Raw genomic sequence first — 21,682 nt, 5'->3', positions numbered from 1 at the left:
AGATTATTCTTAGGATGGGAAGTCTTAAGGTAAATTCTGCTTCTGTGATCTCTGCAAGATAAAAAAAAAAATTAGTCCTTAATCTTATACCTTCCTGGGCTTCCCTGCTGGCTCAAGAGGTTAAAGCATCTGCCTGCAATGTGGGAGACCTGGGTTCCATCCCTGGGTCTGGAAGATCCCCTGGAGAAGGAAATGGCAACCCACTCCAGTATTCTTGCCTGGAGCATCCCATGGATGGAGGAGCCTGGTGGGCTAGTCCACGGGGTCGCAAAGAGTCGGACATGACTGAGCGACTTCACTTTATACCTTCCTGCTAAGTGGTTGTGATTCACAGAAAGTTCCATAGAAAGGATTTTAGAGGAGAGATTAGTGGCTCATAGCAGTGGAAGATTAAATCCCTTATTGACCTCCTGGCCAGGAAGTAACTACAGAACATTCTTCAGTATGTTGTTGTTCAGTCGCTAAGTCATGTCTGACTTGAGACCCCATAGACTGGCAGGTGGATTGCTTGCCGCTGAGCCAGCCACCAGGGGAGGCCCCCTTCAGTCTGTTAGCGGCTCCTTAAATATAATTAATAAACATAGAAACAAGTGGTTTATATCTTTTTCTTAATTATAAAGCACATTTTTTCAAACAAGGTAGAAACCCATTAATTGGTTATGAAATAGATTTAATGGCTAGCAGCTATCATTTTATATTTTTAGATGGAAAACTAGAAGGAAGAATATAGCAAACACCCATCCATGTTATCAGATTCAGCAGTTAAGATTTTTCACAATTCCTTTGTGTCTCTGTGTGTGTGTGCAATCTTTTTCAAAGTAAGTTATATGTAGACATCAGGGCATATTGTTTCTGATATGTATTTAAAAACAAGGACTTTTTCTACATAATAAAATTAACATACCTAACAGAATTAATTATAATTTACTAATATGCAGTTGTCATGTTAAATGTTTAAAAAAAGTGTTAGCCATGTTTTTTAAAAATATAGTTGCATGTATAAAGATAAGTACTTGTTTCATAAAAGTTATGTTTCGGTTATGTATGTGTATGTAGATGCACACATATGTACGTATGTAGTGGTACCTGTGTATTTCTTACTGTGGTCTCATTCAGAATTGGGAATATACTGCTTTATAGCATAGGGACGTTGGTTATAAGTATTTGCAACCCAGTGATATTGCCAGTTCTGTGCTGAGTATTGTGTGACGTCTAAAAAGTGAATACTCCTAGTAACCTAAAAACCAGCAAGGAAGATAAAGCAAGTAGGAACCAACTGGACCATATAAATAAGAGCCAAAATGAATTGGAAAGGATGGGACATGGACCTCGTGGAAGAGATCTTGAAAGAGTAGTAGAATTGGGGTAAGACAGAGACTTTGGAAATGGTGTATCCACTGGGAATGATGTTTAAGTATTAAGGTTTTAAAAAAAAAAAAGTACAAAAGTGTGTTCAATGTACTATGGTATCGGGATCTGTCTGGTGGGTGGTTGGTAGAAAGGAGGAAGACATTGAAGAGTTGAAATGGGAAAAAACACTCAGATTAAGTACCAAGAGGAGGAAGAACCTAATTTCTTTATTAAAGGCAGAACCATTGTATATCTTGAGTATCTTGTTATAACGTGATGAAAGTGGAAGTTTAGAAAATTAGCGTGATGCTCTCTATGGACTGGATTGAAAAAGTAAAATGTTAAAAGCAGTAAAACCAATTAGACCATTGCCCTTTGTGTAGGGTAAGGTAAGGAATGGGCTTTGATTCAAAAAGACAGACCCAGAAATAGCAAGAGTCAGCCTAGAGAGAAATTGCTGCACAAAGAAATAACAGAATTTGGTGGCAATTTGAATAACAGATGAAGGAGCAAGAACCTTGGCAAAATTAGAGAATGTTGTCATTGATAGATAAGGTCATAGAATTAACTGCAGCCTGGCTGGAAAAAAAAAAAAATTCCACACTTTATCTATAAAGACAAGCTTCCATGACATAATAATCTCAAGAAGTAATTTGGGAGGCTCTTTAGAAAAAGTAGCAAGTTATCACCATTAGATAAGCTCATCTAATACAATTTCCTCTTGTTTGGCTTAAAGACTGAGACATGGGACATATTAGATATCTGTCTTTAGGTCTTAATTTAGACTTCTGGTTTTACCAAAAATAGCAACATAGAAAAGTAATGAATTTATTTAAAAATTAAGGACCAGATATTGAGCTTTAAAATTTTAATCATTTAAGATACCGTACCTTTTTAAAAGTTAGATTAAATCACTCATATACTAGGCCATCTGGTTTTGATGGGCATTTTTTAAAAATGTGTTTATTTTTAATTGGAGGATAATTGCTTTACAATATTGTATTGGTTTCTGCCATATATCAAGATGGATTAGCCATAGGTATACATATTCCCCTCCCTCTTGAACCTCCGTCTCACCTCCCACCCCATCGCACCCCTCTGGGTTATCACAGAGCAACAGGTTTGAGCTCCCTGCGTCATTAAGTTTCCGTTGGCTGTCTGATTTTACGTATGGTAATGTGTGTAATTCAGGCTCCTCTCTCTCTCTGTCCCCCTTCTCCCACCGTGTCCACAAGTCTGTTCTGTGTGTCTGCGTCCGCACTGCTGCCCTGCACATAGGTTCATCAGTACCGTCTTCCCAGATTCCTATACATGCGTTAATATGCGGTTTTTGTCTTTCTCTTTCTGACTTATTTCACTGTGTAATGGGCTCTAGGTTCATCCACCTTATTAGAACTGCATCAAATGCTTTCCTTTTTATGGCTGAGTAATATTCTATTGTGTATAGGCAGCACAACTTCTTTATCCATTCATTTGTTGATGGACTTGATGGACATCTAGGCTGCTTGATGTCCCAATTATTGTAAATAGTGCTGCAGTGAGCATTGGGGTACATGTGTCTTTTTCAGTTACGGTTTCCCCAGGGTATGTGTCTAATAGTGGGATTGTTGGGTCATATGGTAGTTTTATTCCTAGTTTTTTAAGGACTCTTCAGACTGTTCTCCATCCCACCAGTAGTGCAAGAGGTGTCCCTTTTCTCCACACCCTCTCCAGCATTTATTGTTTGTAGATTTTTTTAAATGATGGCCATTCTGACTGGTGTAAGGTGATACCTCATTGTAGTTTTGACTTGTGTTTCTCTAATAATGAGCGATGTTGGCATTTTTAAAGAAGTCTTAGCGTCACTATTCAGGCTCATTGGCACTTGATCCTTCCTGGTGTGAGTTTGATACCCTGCTTGTCGTTTCTCTTCTCCGCGTGCAGCTAGATGCAGACACAAGCAGATTCCATGAGGTGGGGGCAATGATCAGCTTCTGCTGGAAGAGCTTAATCATGGCAACAGCAGCACCTTTGTTCTTGGTTCTGGACTTTTCCGAAGTTCCCACCTGTTGGGTGTGCGTATGTGCTCAGTCATGTCCAGCTCTTTGTAACCCCACGGACTGTAGCCTGCCAGGCTCCTCTGTCCTTGGGATTTCCCAGCAGGTATCCTGGAATGGATTGCCATTTCCTCCTCCAGGGGATCTTCCTGACCTAGCTAGGGGAGTACCTGTTGGGGGTACGTTGTGTTTAGTAAACGATAGCTTACACTTAGACAGCAGTTATTCTGTATGAGGCCCTGTTTCAAGCAGTTCATAAACATTAATTCATTTAATCCTCACAGCCAGCCTGTGAAGTCGATACCTGTTCCCACTTTACAGATGAGGAGACTTGAGGCATAGAGTAATTAACTACTTGCCCAAGGTGATACAGTTAATATGGCAGAGCTGGGATATGAACCTACATAGTCCAGCTCTGAATCTCTGCTTCTAAACCACTAACTTACACCACCACTGTGACACAGTTAGATCTCTGTTTAGGACACACGGCTTTGGAATCAGGGCTTTCCCCTGAGTCTGAGTTGGCTAGTTGCTGCAAGTGTTATAAGTGGCCCTGGAAGGCTGTTGCCTCTGTTTAGAAATACAAACCAAATATAGACTTGGATTCTAAGTAGAGTCATGGTATAGTATTTATCTTAAAAATCACAATCTACAATTCATTTCTTTGCAGTTTCCTTCCTCTGAGATTACAAAACAGTAAGTTCCTAGAGGACAATTGTCTGTGAACCGTGACTCTGGTGCTTGTGAACTGCTGCGTCTGTGGGAAAAGGAGGCCCCCTCTTAACTGCATCTTGGTAGCGCAGCCTCTAGTGACTCCAGTATCCACTGGAGTTTTAGCCAGGAGAGGGAGTTGATGCACAAGCTGGCATGTGTCCCTGGCACTGAGAATCATTTTTAATGGTTGAAACAGGAGCAGGCTACATTTTTTATTACCCATGGTATCTTGGGATTTAAACATAGTGTTTTGTCTTACTTATTAAATGTCGGATTCGGAACATCTCAAGTAATTGCCTTGTGGCACCAAGAACTGTCTAAATCCCTCTGTTAGTATTCACCCTTCTGGTTTCTCTACCATACATACTTTTTACTTTGTAACATTTAACAGTAGCATAGTGATTTAAGCAAACAAAATCTTAGGGGTTGTAGGGATTATGGGAAACACACTCATGTCTAGGAAAGAGTCTGGTATATGCAGTAGGTCTCAGTAGAAGGTGGGAATATTATTAGAGCCCAGTCCTTGAAGCCAACTGGAATGATAGCTCTTCTACATGCTAGCTTTATGACTTCAGAAAAGTCAGTTCCTTTTCCCATCTGTAAAATGGAAATAGTTGTTCTAATCTCGGATTCTTGAAAGGAAAAATACAATAATCTATGTGAGGCATTTAGAAAATTATATGATGCTTCCTAAGTCCTTAATAGCTAGTAACTTCCCTTTTAAAAATAAATTTGGACAATTTTGCCAAGGTTCTGTTCTTTCTTGGACTCTGCTTTTGGCCTTTATAAACAAGTCATTTCCTTCTTAGGCTTTGGAGGAAAGAAGGACTCTTTTATTTTTTTGTTCCAGTTCTATTGAATTGTGATTTCCTAAGGGACAAGGAACTACAGTCGACATTGGTGTCCCTGGGACATTGGTTCCAGGACACCCCCACCTTGGATACTGAAACCTTTGGGTGCTCAAGCTCCATACCCCCCTCTCATTTCTGCCCCTCTTTGCCCTGCGTCTGCAGATTTAATCAGTCAAAGATTATGCAGTACTATACTATCAATTGAAAAAAATCTGTGTGCAAGTGGACCTGCCTGGTTCAAATCCACATTATTCAAGGATCAGCTGTACTCTTGATAATCTTGCTGGCACATTGAATAAATTATTTTTTGAAGATTTTCATTTAATGCAGCATAAGACTGTTTCCTTACATGCCACCACAAGCGATGGATTGAGTTGAGACATGGATGTGTTAGGAGCAGACACCTAGTTCTCTGCGACAGTTAGGATGGTAACCTCAGGGGAGATGTCACTTAGAGAGTACATCTGTTGCACATTGTGGGCCTTAGTATCTATCAACTGATAATCGGTCACATGTATTCCACTTGGAGCGTCAGAGAGCCATGAGACGCATTAGTCTCTTGAATATATGACCTCTTGCATGAATCAAAAGCCATTAACAGTCTACAGTCCAGTCTGTCTTGAAGACAATCCAGCACCACTTCAACTGCAGGTTCTTCTTGATCTCGGTTGCAAGCAGCTGAGAGGATGTAAACATGTGGGATGACTGGCTGCCTCAGTTAGCTGTTTGTCAACCATTGATTCACCAAGATAACAAGGTCCTGTTGAAGAAGGAATGTGGGCCAGGACACAGGTGGCTTAGGAGACATTCCCTCCTCCTCCAGGCTTTAAGACAGCAGGGGAACAAATGTTACACACGTGCTTGCCAGACCTGGAGAGTATGCACCTAAAGTGCATACTTGTGGGGAGTGTAAAGGAACCTGGGCTTTAGCATGAGGGAGGCTGTGTGAAAGAGACAGTATTTGGATTAGACCTCAGAAGATACCTTGGGATGGAGGTATGAGAGGTTGTGCTAGGGTAAGGAACCAGCAGGTATTTAACACGCAAGTGCGTGAAGCATTCAGGAGCTTATTGGACGAGTGCAGTGAACGTTAAAGGCTTTAGACCTTGGTACACATGTTGGTTCTGTGTTTTATTAGCTGTAATCACAAATTATTTGATGGCTCCTCACTTCTAAATCTATAAAGCATAGGTAGTGGCTCCTACTTCATGGAGCTGCGGGGATTCAAATGAGAGTGTATATCCAGCTTCATCCTAACTTTAGTGTTGGTGTGTAAATTGCTCACGGTAACATTGTGGATGAGTCTACTAGGAGTGTAGGCTGAGAAGACTCTGATCAAGAATTTTAAAGTCTTTGCTAAGGATTTCACACTTTAGGGATTTCGAAAGGGTTTTGAAATTTTATTTATTTGTTTATTTACTTCTAACTGCACTGGGTCTTGCTCGTTATGCACGGGCTTTCTCGAGTTAGGCAAGCGGGGGCCACTCTGCAGTCTCAGGGTGTGGTGCCTTCTCTGGCTGTGGAGCACGGGTTCTGGGGCACTCGGGCTCAGTAGCTGCGGTGAACAGGCTTAGTTGCTCCACAGCATGTGGGATCTTCCCGAACCAGGGATCGAACCTGTGTCCCCTGCCTTGGCAGGCAGATTCTTAACCACTGGGCCACCAAGGAAGTCCCTCGAAAGGGTTTTGAAAAGGACTTCATCTGCTTTATCTTTTAAAAAGGTAATTGTATTCAGCCCAAGAAGGTCAGAGTTTTTATTTTCATTGTCTCATTTGAAGGTCCAACGTGACTTCAAAGTCAGATGGTTTTTCCATACTGCATAAAGAACAAAATGTTGATTGAGTGCACTTTTCATGGACATTAAAGTTTTTTTTTTTTAGTAATGTTATTTATACTTTTCGTGACACTAAAAGCAGCTTTTTATTTCCAATCGCTATTTGGTGATAATGCTGCTGGCTTACGTTAGAAAAAATAAAATTGCTCAAAGGAAATAATTTCTGTATTGCCAGAGGGAAAGAAATGAATATAGATCAGTTCTCCTTTGCTTCCTCAAAACTTAAGTATGTTATTTCTAAGCCACGTCTGATATCTAGTAATGTTCAGATTCCTTTAAAACAGAGTTCTATACTACACAGATCATCCAGGACATGTTCCCCTCCTCCAGTATTTGTTATAGGACCAAAACCAAATTAAACCCCTGGCCTGAGGGAATAATTCAGTTAAAAGGCTTAGGTTTGCTTGGGGACGGTGCTTTAGGGCCTGAGTGTGTTTTCTGGCTCAGTCTTAATACAGCATCTTTTCAGAGGACTTGGACGAAGCTGTGACACTCCTGTGGCTTTCTCTGGGTGCCCTGGGGAAGGGGGGGAGGCGGCAGTGCCAGTGTGTGAGTTCAGTGTTCAACCGCATTCCCGCAGTCACATATGGGAGTGAGACTCTAGTGTTCATCTCTCGGCAAGATGACACCCCCAGCATCATTAAAGTTCACCTACTTCTTTCCACTAAGAGTCAGAAGAATATGATAGGTAGAGTAGCAATAATATCCAAATGTTCAAAAAAAAAAAAAAAGAAAGGAAAAGCAAACAGACTCATTGACAAGTCTAACAGTTACTCTGAAGTTGATTCTAAACTTCCTCATATCCTGGTAGCAAAAAGGGAAACATGATGGTTGGTGTCTGATAGACATCCCTGTCATATTCACCATTATATCCACCTTATGTATTGATCCAAGAAGCTGTACTTCTAAAAAATTTATTTTGTATTGGAATATAGTGGATTAACAATCCTGTGTTAGTTTCAGGTGTCCGGCAGAGTAATTCAGTTATACACATACATGTATCTATTCTTCAAATTCTTTTCCCATTTAGGTTATTACAGAGTATTGAACAAGTTCCCTGTGGTATACAGTAAGTCCTTGTTGGTTATCTATTTTTAAGTACTTTGTTTGAAAGTTTTTAAAATTGAGTTCATAAGATTATAGAGCAAGATGGGTCCATTGCACATGTGGTCCAGATATCAGTATACAACTAAAGAACCTGAGTGGAAGCTTCCGCAGGGCTCACACAGCAGCTGAAGCACAAAGCTGTTATTGTCACACAGCCTTCTGATCCCTCGTCAAGTGGTTATCTGTTTTAAGTATAGCAGCTATATATGTCAATCCAAGACAAATTACTTTCCCTTTGGTGTAGGCCACCTAGAATGAAGAGAGCATAGATTGCAATGAAAAGTAAGTTGGGTACACAGTCAGGCTGCTGCCTTTAAAAACAGGCATTTGGCTAGATGAGATTTCCAAGGATTCTTCCGTCTTGAGAGTAACTTCTGCTGCAGGTCACTGCCCCGGGTATGAAGTTATCCATCATTGTGTGTCTGAGAGGGAGATGCGTTTCCCTCTCTCACCTTGTTCAGATTGGAGGTGCTGAAAGATACCAGGACATGGCTGGCTTTGTAGTTAGCATTCAGAAGCTCCGCTTAAGCACGTGGCCCTCCCAAGAACACCCACCGTCTGTGTTTTGAGGTAGCGGAGGCAGAGAATGCTCCAGGAAGAGGAGAAGGCTGGCCCCAGCCTAGCGGGACGCAGGCGGTCTGCCCCCAGGCCACCACTCTGGCCGCCGCTCTGCTCTGCCCCCTGGCTCAGGACCTTGGGACCTGCCTTCTTTTGAGCTGCCTCTGCTCCCTCAGTTCCCAGGGGTGGGTGGGTCTCCTGGAGCAGAACATGGTCCTCGATCCTCTCCCTTCACTCTCAAGGTAGGTGCTCAGGTCCCTTTCCTGGATCTGTTTGGCTGACAGATGCTGCCAGGAACAGACCGGGAATAACCATGGTTGGGACAGATCCCAGGATCCCTCCGAAGTTGTTAGGTTGGCACCCGGGGCCTCTCACTCACCTCTTCCCTCCGTTTGTTCTGAGTATAGGAACTAAAAGCCTCAGTGATGTTTATTCTGTGTTTAGTATTAAAACTGGGGCTTCCTGTTTCCCCTTCTTCAAAGCTCCCCATCCCACGTCTCCCCGCAAGAAGGAACTGTGATCGCTTCTGCTGCACGGCGTCGTGAATCAGCCACATGTGTGTGCACCGCGCCCCCCTCGGCCTCCCCGCTCGTCTGCGCAGAGCGCCGGGCTGAGCTCTCTCTGCGCCCAGCAGCTTCCCACTCGCTGTCCGTTTTGCACATGGTAGCATATATATATGTCAGCGCTACTCTGAAAAAAAAGATAATTTAAAACAGAAGAAACCTCAGTAGGAGAAGTCTTAACCTCAGTGAAATAAAGTTTAAAAATCCTCTTAAAAAAAAAAAAAAGGAACTGTGACCTCTTCCTAAGAGAAAGCTGAGTTCTTGGTGGAGGTGAGGAGCTCACTTCCCTTTCCTGAACTTGCCTGTTTTCGAGGCACACGGGGTCCCCAGAGACTCCCTTCTCTTGTCAGCAGCACCCTTGTCTCATGTTGCCTCACACACGCCTACGCTCCCTCGGGGACTGTCCTTGAGCCGCAGGTGGTTCTCTGGGTAGATTGGTTTTCGTGATCATAGCCTTCCCCTTCTGCTCTTCAAGGCACAGTCTTTTAAACTCTGGCCTCCCCCTCTTTAATTTAATTCTTAGATAAATTATAAAGTATACAGTAAATCTTTACCAGATCAGACTAATTTGGCAAGGGATTAGTTTGCATTAATTGAAGGCTCTTTTGAAGAAATAAGTATTTTTCTAGTGTATGTAACTCAAAGTAGGTTACCTACCACTGTTGCCTGGTAGAGGCTTAACAAGAAGATAATTATTTCTAATGACAGTATTAAGTGTTTGTAAGTGCTTGAAGATATTTGAAGAATTTATTTTTGAGATCTCTGAACACTTTGCCTAATCTCCCTTACACTATTAATTAGCAGGATCTGTGAATAAAAGATTGAGCTCTCAAAAGGACATATATTTCAGCCCCAGTTCCAAATGATCCTTGATTCCAGGTTTACTTTACCTGCCAATCAAGAAATAGAACTTTTGACGCTACAGGTTTTCTTTTGTCAGTGATACTGAGAGGAAGAGGTGGGGAGAAATTAAACTTTTATGATAAAACTAGTGACTCAATTCCCGTTCTGTACACCGTGAACAGAATGTGCCATTGTTAGATTTGAACGGAGAAAGGAAGTGTTCTTTGTCTGAACAAATTAGAACAAACATTGTACTAAGACAGTTTACTAATAACATATCCTTTTGGATACCACGTGAGCATCTTTCAGATTTTTCATTTCTAGCATATAGTTATGGGAGGGGAAGTGGCCTCCTTCTTGGATATAGGTCTTAAATGTTCTGTATAGGTGTCCCCATGGATGTAGTAATTACTCTTGGTATGGATGCTTATTGACCTTCAAAATTATTTTTCCAGTACAGATTGGCTTAGTTGGCAAGAAAACCAAGTTTGAGTCCAGGGTCCAGTGATTGGGTTGGTTAGTTGTTCAGTCGCTCAGTTCTGCCCAACTCTTTGCGACCCCATGGACTGCAGCACACCAGGCTTCCCTGTCCTTTGGTATCTCCCAGAGTTTGCTCAAACTCATGTCCACTGAGTCGGTGATGCCATCCAGCCATCTCATCTTCTGTTGCCACCTTCTCCTGTCCTCAATCTCTCCCAGCATCAGGATCTTTTCCAGTGAGTCTGCTCTTCACAACAGGTGGCCAAAGTACTGGAGCTTCAGCATCAGTCCTTTCAAAGAATATTCAGGGTTGATTTCCTTTAGAATTGACTGGTTTGATCTCCTTGCAGTCCACGGGACTCTCAAGAGTCTTCTCCAGCACCACAATTTATAAATTTGTATATTATTCCATTCATATATTTGTGAAGAATATATAAGCAAATTTAGCATAATGCCTGACTCAGAATAAAAGCACTCAGTCATGATTATCAGGGAAACAGGCTCTGGAGACAGACGGCCTGGATTTCAGTCCTGGTTCTCCTGTTTACTAGGCAATTTACTTCTCAGCATCTAGGTTTCTCATTTGTAAAATGGTAATAACTGTGGAACCGGTCTCCGAGTTTTTAGCCAATAAGATCTGGCATGTGTCACTAACATGGTATTTTTCCTCCTGGGCATGTGGCAGGATTGAAGTTAGGTAGGACCAGTGCATCGAATTCAGGGAGCCCAGGAGACTTCTGGAGAAGGCGTTAGGAGCCAGTGGATGATTCACTGAGTACCCTGCCCCGCCGTGGCCACCAGCAGCATCCCTGATGCAGGGGCTCCACCACAGCCCGGGTCCCTCAGCCTACTCGAAGCAGGCTTGTTAGCATGAAAGAGAGATAAGCCTTTCCCTTTTTCTTAAGCCCCTGGGATTTTGATGTTAGTTGTTACCCCAGCAAAGCCTAGCACATTCTGACCAGCACACCAGAGGGACAGCCCTGATGCTACACCGAGTGTTAGAGTTCGGCTGAAATGAGTAATAATACAAAATGTCGGCTGTGTTGGCTTGGACTCCTCGGCCACGGAGACCCTGAAAATCCCTTGTGGGTATGTCTGTAAAACCACCCTTGTGTGTGCTCTGAAATACGAAGGGCCTGGGCAGTGCCCACCAGTTTGCAGGACCTGACCCTTTCTTTGTATGACAGAGCTCAAGCAGCTTTTCTGTAAGCAGAGGTCCATCGTATTCGGCCTCGCGCCTAAGGTGGTGGTGGTTGTCTGTTGCCTTGGTTCTGTCTCTCTGCCCCTGCAGCTCCTGGCCGCTCTGTGGCCCCAGAGCCTCAGGCTGTCTTGCCTCAAGTCCACGCCGGTCTGCATCCACAGGAGCCCACACTCTGCCCTCCAGTCCTCCTGGTTTGGATAGTGTGCCTCTGCTTGATTATGCTGCTCTTCTTGTTCATGTCTCTCTGAGCTTTAGGGGGTACACATGAGATGTCCTGGGGGATAGCCCTCTTTTGAAGCCTGAACAATGTGTTTAAGCAACACGGGTAATGTCTGAGATGTGCCTGGCATCCCAGTGAGGAAGGTGAGCTCCCAGGGGTAATTGTGCTGGAGGCTTGGGCTGGAGCAGAGATGATTCAGTGTCAGGTTTTGACGTCTGTCCAGGGCTTAAAGCTTTTCGTTAGCCTTTGTTCCAGAACACTGAGGAGACAGTGGAAATGTTACTGCTGCCGGAAGGAAAACATTATGAGGAATGGCTTTTCACTCGAATGCTGGTGGTCTGCTCTTCATGTAAGGTAATAATAGACAAATCATTCCAAGAGAACTGAAGCTGAGCAGTCATTTTTAAAACCAGCGTCTTTTCTACCACAATGGTAATTGGGGTTCCTTATTTTTTAAAAATTGGAAAATACAAAAGCATCGTAAAAAGAATGGCTCCTCATAACCCCACAGGACAAAGATAACCACTGTTAGCCTTTTGGACCTTGTTTTTCTTTTAGTTTTTACATAGGTACATTTGTAAGTAACATAGGGATGATAAACAACAGAACATCTTATTGAAACCAAAATGGTTATTTTCTGTGCCAGGAAGTCTTTTAAGTGCTTCATGCGAATTAGTTCATTTATTCCTCACAGCTCTTCAAAGAATCACTATCTCCATTTTACAGAAGAGGAAGCACAGAGAGGCTAAGTCATTTTTCCAGGGCCACACAGCTCCCAAGAACGGTGCCAAGATGGAAACCAAAGCAGTCTGTCTTTCACGTCCAGGGTTTTGATGATCCCGTGATGCCCTCTCACAGTCAAGATAGCTTGGCGTACACTTCAGGGAATTTTTCAGTGTTAGCTCTGACCTGTCTGGTTCTGTCTCCTCATTCTGTAGATTAGGAAATCAGAGACCACACAGGTGATCAGATATAGCTGAGAACGCACAGCTGGTGAATGCCAGTGCCAGCACCGGAGCGCGTGTGCCCTGACCCACCTGGTCCCCAAGCTCATTGGCTCCGGGCGAGCTGTGGACCTTTATCCTCCTCCCTGGGCCCCAGCCCCGAAACAGCTGCATTTGTACCATGACCTCAGTGCCAAGTCTGATAATGGTGGCTGGAGGACTCACTCAGCTTTCTTCCAGCGGGTACCTGCAGCCCCAACTTGAGGTCAGGGATTGCATGGGTGTGCTGACTGTTAATTATCTTGTAGAGTCTGGGCTATAAAAGGCTGAAGCCTGCAGCCCAGCACAAGTTTCAGCTCTCCACCCTCATCAGAAGTTTAACTAAGATTTGCGAGCCAGCAGAAAGAGTCATTGATTGAGATTTAGACACGGTTGCTATCCTCCACCTGGACTCTCGAGGACGTGCCAGGCATTGTTGTAACTTTAAAGTGAGCCAGAAGTCAGCCAGCCATCTGAGTGCAAACATTCTTGTGTACACGGCTGGCCGGGGCCAGCATTTGTGAGGGACCTGGGCCAGCGCCCCGAGACACCAGGGCTGGATAGGCAGCTGCTGTGGGGCTGAGAATTAAAGGAAGAGAACAGGTGATGACTTCTTGCTGTGTTGGTAAGGTAAGGGTTAAGAGCCCCTGTAACCTCCAAGGTGTGGTGAACTTCTTAACAGGGAATGTCTAGCAGGGTTTTGTTTTCTTTAAAAAAAAAAAAAAAACAACTTAATCTGATTTTATCTGAGTGACAGGAGCCTTTCTCCTTATGACTCCCACGATGTGGAGCAAAAAAGACAAGAGGACTACATGATATATTAGCCAAAATGAATGTGTGCTGTTAGAAGCTAGGCTTGTGGTTACCTCTGGAGGTGGGGGTGATGTTGTTGTGACTGACAGAGGCGCAGGGGAGCTTGTGTTCTTTTCTTTTTTTAACTGAGTCCTGGTTACACTAGTTTTAGAGTTTGTGAAAATTCGAGTTTTATTCTTTTCAAATACGCTCTTTTCTGCATGTATATTAAGCTTAAGGTTTAGAAGTCCTTGTTTTTATTTGTGCTTCATGTTGCATGTTGATACTCAGAAAAATCTGATCAGTTGAATCAGGTTGAAATGATGTAGAAATTACTACCTAGGTATTAAGAAAATGTCTTTACCTGAAATTGTCGGTCTGTCTGGACAGAACTTCTAAGGCCATTTTTTTATTCTCTTCAAATGTAGCTTATAGTTTTATTTACTTATTTATTGGCTGCACTGGGTGTTTGTTGTGGTACACAGGCTCAGTGGTTGTGGCACAGGGGCTTGGTTACCCCATGATATGTGGGGTTTTAGTTCCCTGACCAGGAATTGAGCCTGTGTCCTTTGCATTGCAAAGTGGGTTCTTAGCCACTGGACCACCAGGGAAATCCCTTCAAATATATCTTAAATCAGGGATCCACATCCTTTTGGCACCAGGGATTGGTTTTGTGGAAGAGGACATTTTCCAGGCCTAGGGTGGGGCGGGGATGGTTTGGGGATGATTCAAACCCATCACAATTATTTTGCACTTTAATTGTATTATTATTGTTATTATATCAGTTCTACCTCAGATCATCAGGCATTAGATCCTGGAGGTTGGGGACCCCTGTCTTAAATGACTTCAGTGTAGATTCTTCCGGAATAAAGGATGAGGTCACTTCAGTTCAGCAAGCATGTAATTGACAGCCTCTTGTGAAGCAGGGACAGAGCTCGCTCTAGAGCTGGGGCAGTTGCGACACCACCTTTCCCCTGGAGGAGTGGGTGAGCGCTCAAAGGCAGAGTAAAGTGAAGCAAGAGCGCTATGGAGCTTCACAGGAAGGACAGGCAGCTTTCTGACAGGACTAGGAAAAGCTTCAGAGAAAAAAAGTAGCATTTGAAATGGATCATAAAGAATATACTGAACTTTGATAATCAGAAGTGGATATGTAGCTGCCATTGAGAATACCATGCATATGAGGAAATCCATAGAAAATGCATACACATTCTGGGAACTTTGGGTTGTGTGGTTCTCTTAAGATGTTTGACATTCATCAGGTGCATGGTGGAGGCCTGACAGATAAGCTGGGCCCTTAACAGTGGCCAGGTTGTATTAAATAAATTGAGAGGCATTAGAGAGCCAAAGAGATTTTCTCAGAAGTAGAGCAGCATGGTCAGATGGGCTATCTTAAGTGAAACTGAATTTCTAACCTAGCAGTTATACTGTTATTAACTCTGTCTGCCCAAAGTAAACATTTCCTCAGCTTAGTGCATCCTTTGTTTCTGTAATTTGAGCCTATTCCTGTTTGGATCCATGGGGTGAGCCATAGGTGCTTGGCTTCCTTGAGCTTCCTGTGGTCATCTCTTCAGGACTTGAAGGTGATCATTATATACCTTCTTTAGTTCCTACACCCATCCTTCCCCCTTGACCAGGTGAAGTCACAATTCCTTTATCGTTTTTTACAGTCTTATAGTGATCTGGCATTTAATTCCTTCCAGCCTTTCCTATGTGATGCTCATCTGCCAAAGAAAGCAACCAGGATGTCTTACAGCCATGTCGTGTGTGAAAAGAGGGGGCCAAGAAGTAAGTTAAGAAACTTTTTTTAAGTTGTGAAGGAGGCCCACTGACCCGCTGACCTGGGATTGTGTCCCCCCGGGCTACTGGGCTCCCTCCATGGAAAAAGCACTGGGTAGGGTTTTGCATATGGCAAAGGGTTAATGCTAATTATTGGAAATGGTCCACATTTGAGCCTGGGTCACTTGATCAGTATGAGGTCTGTTATTGTCATTACAGTTTTTGGCTGTGTCAGCCTATTCTCCCATTAAAAAAAAAAAAAAGCTTACTTGAGCTGAACATTGTCTTTCATCCCATCTCCCAAGACTATGTCAAGTCATCTTCTAAACAAAAGATTGTCAACTTTACAAGTAAGATGCTTCAGTTTAGAGCCTCAGAATTTTTGTTCAGAGATTGTGTTCAGATGCTGTAAAGACCTGTTTTTAGTCCTCTAGGGACAAGAGTGTCCTGACGTGTAAAGAGGACAGAGGTAGAGTGTGTTGGATTCAAATCCTGGCTCTTTAAGTCCCTGTTTCTACGTGTTATAAGGATATAACATGTTCTCTGCCTGGTGTGATGGTGAGGCCCAGAAAAGACCAACCCTGTGATCATCCAGTGCCTGCCATGCGGATCCCATTTGCCTTTCCCTTTTCGAGCAGAATCTAGTCACTTGCCCTGGCCAGGGTGCTCAGTGATGCAGTTCTTTTCTCCTGGTGGCCCTTGAGTGAGAAAGCTGTTTCACATGGTCTTAGTATTGTCACTGTGGTTGTTTATAATCACTTTGGTTGTGGTTTGGGTTATTTGTTTCCACATCTAAATATTGCTGTTGTATTACTCAGTTAATCTTGTACCGTATTATTCTATCACATCTGTTTAAATGGTTCCATTAAGAAAATGATCCTTGTGTTGACAAATGTACCTACTGGAACTTTGCTTTCTTTTTTTATTTTTCTGTCCTCCTGTTAAATGATTGAGTTCTGAATTGAGTGCATTTCCCACAGTGGTGAAGTTCGCTGTGAATGGGGCATGGCAGGCATTCCACTTACCTGGGCACTTTGGGAAACCATGAGGACTGATAACATCATCCCGTGATGGGTTTTCTACCCTGGCAGCAGATACTTACCATTTAATCAGACAGAACATTGGATATCCTGGCAGAGCTGAATCTCATTGGCCCTGTACATGAGTGCAGGAAGGAGTTGGGTTGTCCTTCATTCAACTTGAGAGGATAATAGGGAGTTTTTATCTGGCGAATACTTGCAGCTTGAAAATCTGGGGCGTAAAGTGTGTCTGTTGTGTGTGTACAGGGTCGGTCACAGTGACTCTCTCTTGGACTTCCAGTCTAAAAATGCTTCCTCCTCCCCCCCACCTACTGTCTCCTCCAGGTAGAACGTCATGACATGAATACCCTAAGCCTGCCCCTGAACATCCGCAGAGGCGGGTCGGACACCAACCTCAACTTCGATGTACCGGATGGCATCCTGGACTTCCACAAGGTCAAACTCAGTGCGGACAGCCTGAGACAGAAAATCCTCAAGGTCACAGAGCAGATAAAAATCGAGCAAACGTCCCGTGATGGGAACGTGGCAGAGTATCTGAAGCTGGTCGACAGCGCGGACAAGCAGCAGGCTGGCCGCATCAAGCAGGTGTTCGAGAAGAAGAACCAGAAGTCGGCTCACTCCATCGCCCAGCTGCAGAAGAAGTTGGAGCAGTACCACCGGAAGCTCCGGGAGCTCGAGCAGAACGGGGCCCTCCGGAGCACCAAGGACACTGCCAAGGATAACCTGAAGGACATCCCACCCTCTCTGAAGGATGCCCAGGCCAAGTCCCGCACTGCCCCCCACAGCCTGGAGAGCAGCAAGTCGGGCATGCCGGGGGTGTCCCTCACCCCTCCCGTGTTTGTCTTCAACAAGTCCAGAGAGTTTGCCAACTTGATCCGGAATAAGTTCGGCAGCGCTGACAACATTGCCCACCTGAAGAACTCCTTGGAGGAGTTCCGGCCCGAGGCCAGCGCCAGGGTCTACGGGGGCAGCGCCACCATCGTGAACAAGCCCAAATACGGCAGCGACGACGAGTGCTCGAGCGGCACGTCGGGCTCCGGCGACAGCAATGGGAACCAGTCGTTCGCGGCCGGGGGCTCGGGCGCGCTGGACAGCCAGGGCAAGCTCACGGCCATCCTGGAGGAGCTCCGGGAGATCAAGGACACCCAGGCACAGCTGGCTGAGGACATCGAGGCCCTCAAAGTGCAGTTCAAGAGGGAGTACGGCTTCATCTCGCAGACGCTGCAGGAGGAGAGATACAGGTATTCAGGCGCTGCTCTTAGGAGCTTGAGTTTCTAAGATTGGAGAGATTGTTTGAAAGGGATATGCTGATGGTTGTATTTTTTAAAAAATGTGAATGTGGGTCGAAAGGCATTTAGGAACCGAGAGTTCCTTCCGTACTTTGCAATTCTAAATATTGTAATTTGCAACTTGAAGCTCGACAGCTTAGAGAAAGACATCATGCATGTGGGTCTGTTAAAATATCACCATATAGTCAATGACTCACTGCATATTAAGCTCCTGATTCAGTAGACAGTTGTTACGAGATCTCAGTATACTAATTTCAAGATTTGTATTTGGTTTCCCCCCGTAGTAACTGTCAAGTAGAATTTGTCAACAAACAAATTCACTGTCCAGCAAGGTAGCTTTTATTTGGTACATAAATCTCAAAGTCTTTATATAATGTATTTTTTTGTGAGATTACATTTTGCTTATTAATAAACCTTTCACCCTAAATGAAAATCTTTCAAAAGGAAACTTAAAAATTCAAATCTTGTGGATTATATTAGCTAATTTTTAAATTCAGATGTTATATATGGTTGGCTTTTTGGTGCCTCTTGCTTAAGAAGTGTACATGCCCAAATATGAGGTGATTTCCCACCATTTTCCCAGTAAAAATATCCCCCCCTCAGGTTTTTTTGTCAAGTGAATGTTAACTTCTAAAAATACTGATGAAACAGTGAATGCCTATTACATATTATAAGATTTAAATTTTAAATTTAGTTTACATGTTGTTTTATATCTGATATATGATTTTATGTGAGTGTTAATTTAGATATGTGGCTTTTTCAGCTCTTATATTTTATGAAACAATTTTTCTAAAACTTTCTGTGTACATCTTTGACTTTGGATTCTTTGTCACATAAGAACTATTTTTGAGTCACAGTTTTTCTAAATAATATTGACTTTAATTCCATTCAGGAAGTTTGGGATACAGCTCTGTTTGGGTCCAAGTTTTATTTCAAGTCACAAATATCCGTTCAAACAGTTTTGGTTCTCATTTTGTTATATAGTTATGTTTGTGATCCTCCTGATTTAGTCTCTCACTATATTGCTTACGTTAGGAGATCTTTGTTTTTAATCTTTATTTTATATTGGAGTATAGCTGATTTATGATGTTGTGTCAGTTTCAGGTGTACACAAAGTGATTGTTATACAGATACATATATCTATTCTTTTTCAGCTTCTTTCCCCATGTAGGCTTTTACAGAGTATTGAGTAGAGTTCCCTGTGCCATACAGTAGGTCCTTATTATCTCTTTTATATATAGTAGTGTGTCCATGTTAGTATCAAACTTCTAATTTATCCCTCCCCTACCTTTTCCCTTTGACAGTCATCAGTTTGTTTTCCAAGTCTGTGAGCCTGTTTCTGTTTTTTAAATAAGTTCATTTGTATCTTTTTTTTAAAGATTCCACATATAAGCGATATCACGTGATGTTTGTCTCTGACTTATTTCACTGAGTGTGGTAATCTCTAGGTCCATCCGTGTTGCTGCAAATGGCAGTATTTCATTCTCTTTTATGGCTGAGTAATATTCCATTGTCAGTGTGTACCACCTCTTCTTTATTCATTCATCTATTAAGAGATCTTTAAAAGGCTTGCTTACAAACACCAACATTGAGCAGCTACAAGCTGCTCCAACATTGAGCATGCTCCAACATTGAGCATCTCCTACCTAAGAATGATCATTAAATCTGTATTAAAGTGTTTTTTTAAATGATTTTTTTTCAAGTGACCTATATGAAGTGTCTAAAACTGGCATTACTCAAAAGTCATCCAGGCTAATGCATCTTCCTCAAATAGTGCTTCCTGTTTCAAAATAAACATTATATAAGTTTTCAGATAAAAGAAAAAATTCCCCTATTCTGAGGGGACTGGGCATTGGGAATAGGAATCTTTGTGCTTCTCTTACTTTAGATTTGAACTTTTGGAACTGCCACCTGTTAAGCCATATTTGTAATAAGCTGAATTTTTTTTTATTGGCACTTAAGAACTAAGACATGTATTCACTATTACTGTGCACACTGGGAAATCAGTGGAAGTGGCTCCAGCCTAGAAACTGGTCCTTTCCTTATAGATCTCTGGTGCATGAGAGCTATGGCGGTGAACTACCAGGCTCTGAGCAGTCAAAAGAAGGAGAAGCACCAGGATGCCAGTGGGTCCTCGCCTTGAGCAGGGTTCTTAACAGCCCTGTCTCCTGACCAACCCAAATGAGCAGCCGATGAGGTCTGTCCTGTTGTCCCCACAGCCGCCAAGGTGCTGGTGTGATGTGGGTGGAAAAGCCCAATTTGGTTTGCATGAACCCTCAGTAGTGAGGACAGAGTTAAGACTGCGGAGACCAGTCCTTTCTGGAGCTAGAGTTCAGCATTATCCAAAAGCATGTCCCCTACAGCTAGACTTACTCTTGGAAGCTCGGTCTGCCTGGAGGAGAACAAGCCACAGGGCAGTGGTGACAGTAGGCACAAAGGATGTCATTTTCCAAGGGCTGTCCGTACACTTTTGAAATGTTGCGCTCAGAATCGATTCATCTCTTTAGGTACGAGCGACTGGAGGACCAGCTCCATGACCTCACCGACCTGCATCAGCACGAGACGGCCAACCTGAAGCAGCAGCTAGCCAGCATCGAGGAGAAGGTGGCCTACCAGGCCTACGAGCGCTCGCGGGACATCCAGGTGCCTTTCCTTCCCCCACCAGAGCCCCCGCGGGCCCTTCCCAGCCGTTCATTCATTTAACAAACCAATATATTACCCCCAAGCCTGGAAGGATTTCTGGCACTGAGGGGCAGACATTTAATCTTTACCCTGTTGACCCCAGTAGCTTATGTTATAGACTTTAAGCTATAGTCTGTCTGCTTTCTGCCTAAGTTAGTTAACAATTATTTTTTATCTACCCCAAACCTGTCACCTGTACTCTACTCTCCCCTACCATCACCACATTTTTACAAAATTTAAAACCTGAGACAAACCTTGCCTTCAACATGCTTGCTTAGGTGAGAAATCAAAAGGAACACAGCTGCCAGTGGGCTCAAGACAACATGAACAAGGGCCAAGTTACATGAGTGTAGGCTCTGAAAGCCTCAGAAATTCAGGCGTGCAGTGCCCAGCAAGCTATGGACTTGTAGGGCGGGGGCCACAAAGTGATCAGACCCTGGATTTCAATCCCAGCTGTTTACCAGCTACCTGGTCCTGAGCAAGCTCTAAGTTTCTTTGCTTATCTGTAAAATAATAGCTTTCATATTTGTGGGAATTTCAAGCACTTGAGTACATACTCTGTGCCAGGCACTGTCAAAGCACTTTAGATGTCTGTATGCCCATTTGTTTCTGTTTGTGATAGCTCCTATTCCTCTCCGCATTTCTCAGATGTAGAGACCAAGGCGCAGAGACCTTGTTCAAGGTCTTACAAATAGTCCTTGAGTAATGAATCTGAATAGAAGTCCTGGAGAAGGTGGGTTTTGAAGGGGTGGGTGGGATCCCAGTGGATGGAGGAAAATGGATCAGTATAAACAAAGGCATGTTCTAGTGATAATGTGATACTGATGCTCTCATGGTGCTTCCCTGGTGGCTCAGATGGTAAAGAATCCACCTGCAATGCAGGAGACCTCGGTTTTATCCCTGGGTCAGGAAGATCCCCTGGAGGAGGAATGGCAACCCACTCCAATATTCTTGCCTGGGAAATGCCATGGACAGAGGAGCCTGATGGGTTACAGTCCACAGGATCGCAAAAGAGCCGGACGCGACTGAGCAACTGAACAACAATGCTGTAGTGAAGCAGCCCTAGGCTTCTTGAGCTCCTTTTTGGGGGTTCCAGAAGGTCTTCTTTTCCCCCCAGTTTTTATTCAGACACAATTTTCATACAACTGTATTAAAGTATACAATATAATGATTTCATATGTGTACCTATTGCAAAAATATCACCACAATAAATTGAGTTAACATTCGTCACCTCACATAGTTACAAATTTGTTCTCTTGTGATGAGAACTTTGAAGGTCTGCTCTCAGCAAATATTTCAAATACGCAATACACCCTTGTTAACTATAGTGAGCAAGCTGTACATTACATCCGCAGGGCTCATT

The 21,682-nt window shown here is 43.3% G+C and overlaps 1 protein-coding gene across 8 annotated transcripts in view; it reads left to right on the top strand.

Annotated features, from left to right (window-relative positions):
* TMCC3 (transmembrane and coiled-coil domain family 3) overlaps window positions 1-21,682 on the top strand; it is a 271,661-nt gene that overhangs the window by 244,721 nt on the left and 5,258 nt on the right. For 5 of the 8 annotated variants that reach the window (XM_043881447.1, XM_043881455.1, XM_043881412.1 and 2 more), the window contains 2 exons: window positions 16,673-17,589; window positions 20,145-20,280. In XM_043881447.1, coding sequence (XP_043737382.1) covers window positions 16,673-17,589; window positions 20,145-20,280 — 1,053 coding nt within the window. Of the gene's footprint in view, window positions 1-13,146; window positions 13,371-15,232; window positions 15,318-16,672; window positions 17,590-20,144; window positions 20,281-21,682 lie in introns of those variants that run through there. The other 3 variants (XM_043881422.1, XM_043881429.1, XM_043881438.1) reach the window with 2 other exon arrangements.

This window comes from Cervus elaphus, chromosome 3, assembly GCF_910594005.1.
Source record: "Cervus elaphus chromosome 3, mCerEla1.1, whole genome shotgun sequence".
Lineage (NCBI taxonomy): Eukaryota > Metazoa > Chordata > Mammalia > Artiodactyla > Cervidae > Cervus > Cervus elaphus.
The sequence above is the reverse complement of the archived record's forward strand: the minus strand, read 5'-3'. Positions and strand labels throughout refer to the sequence as shown.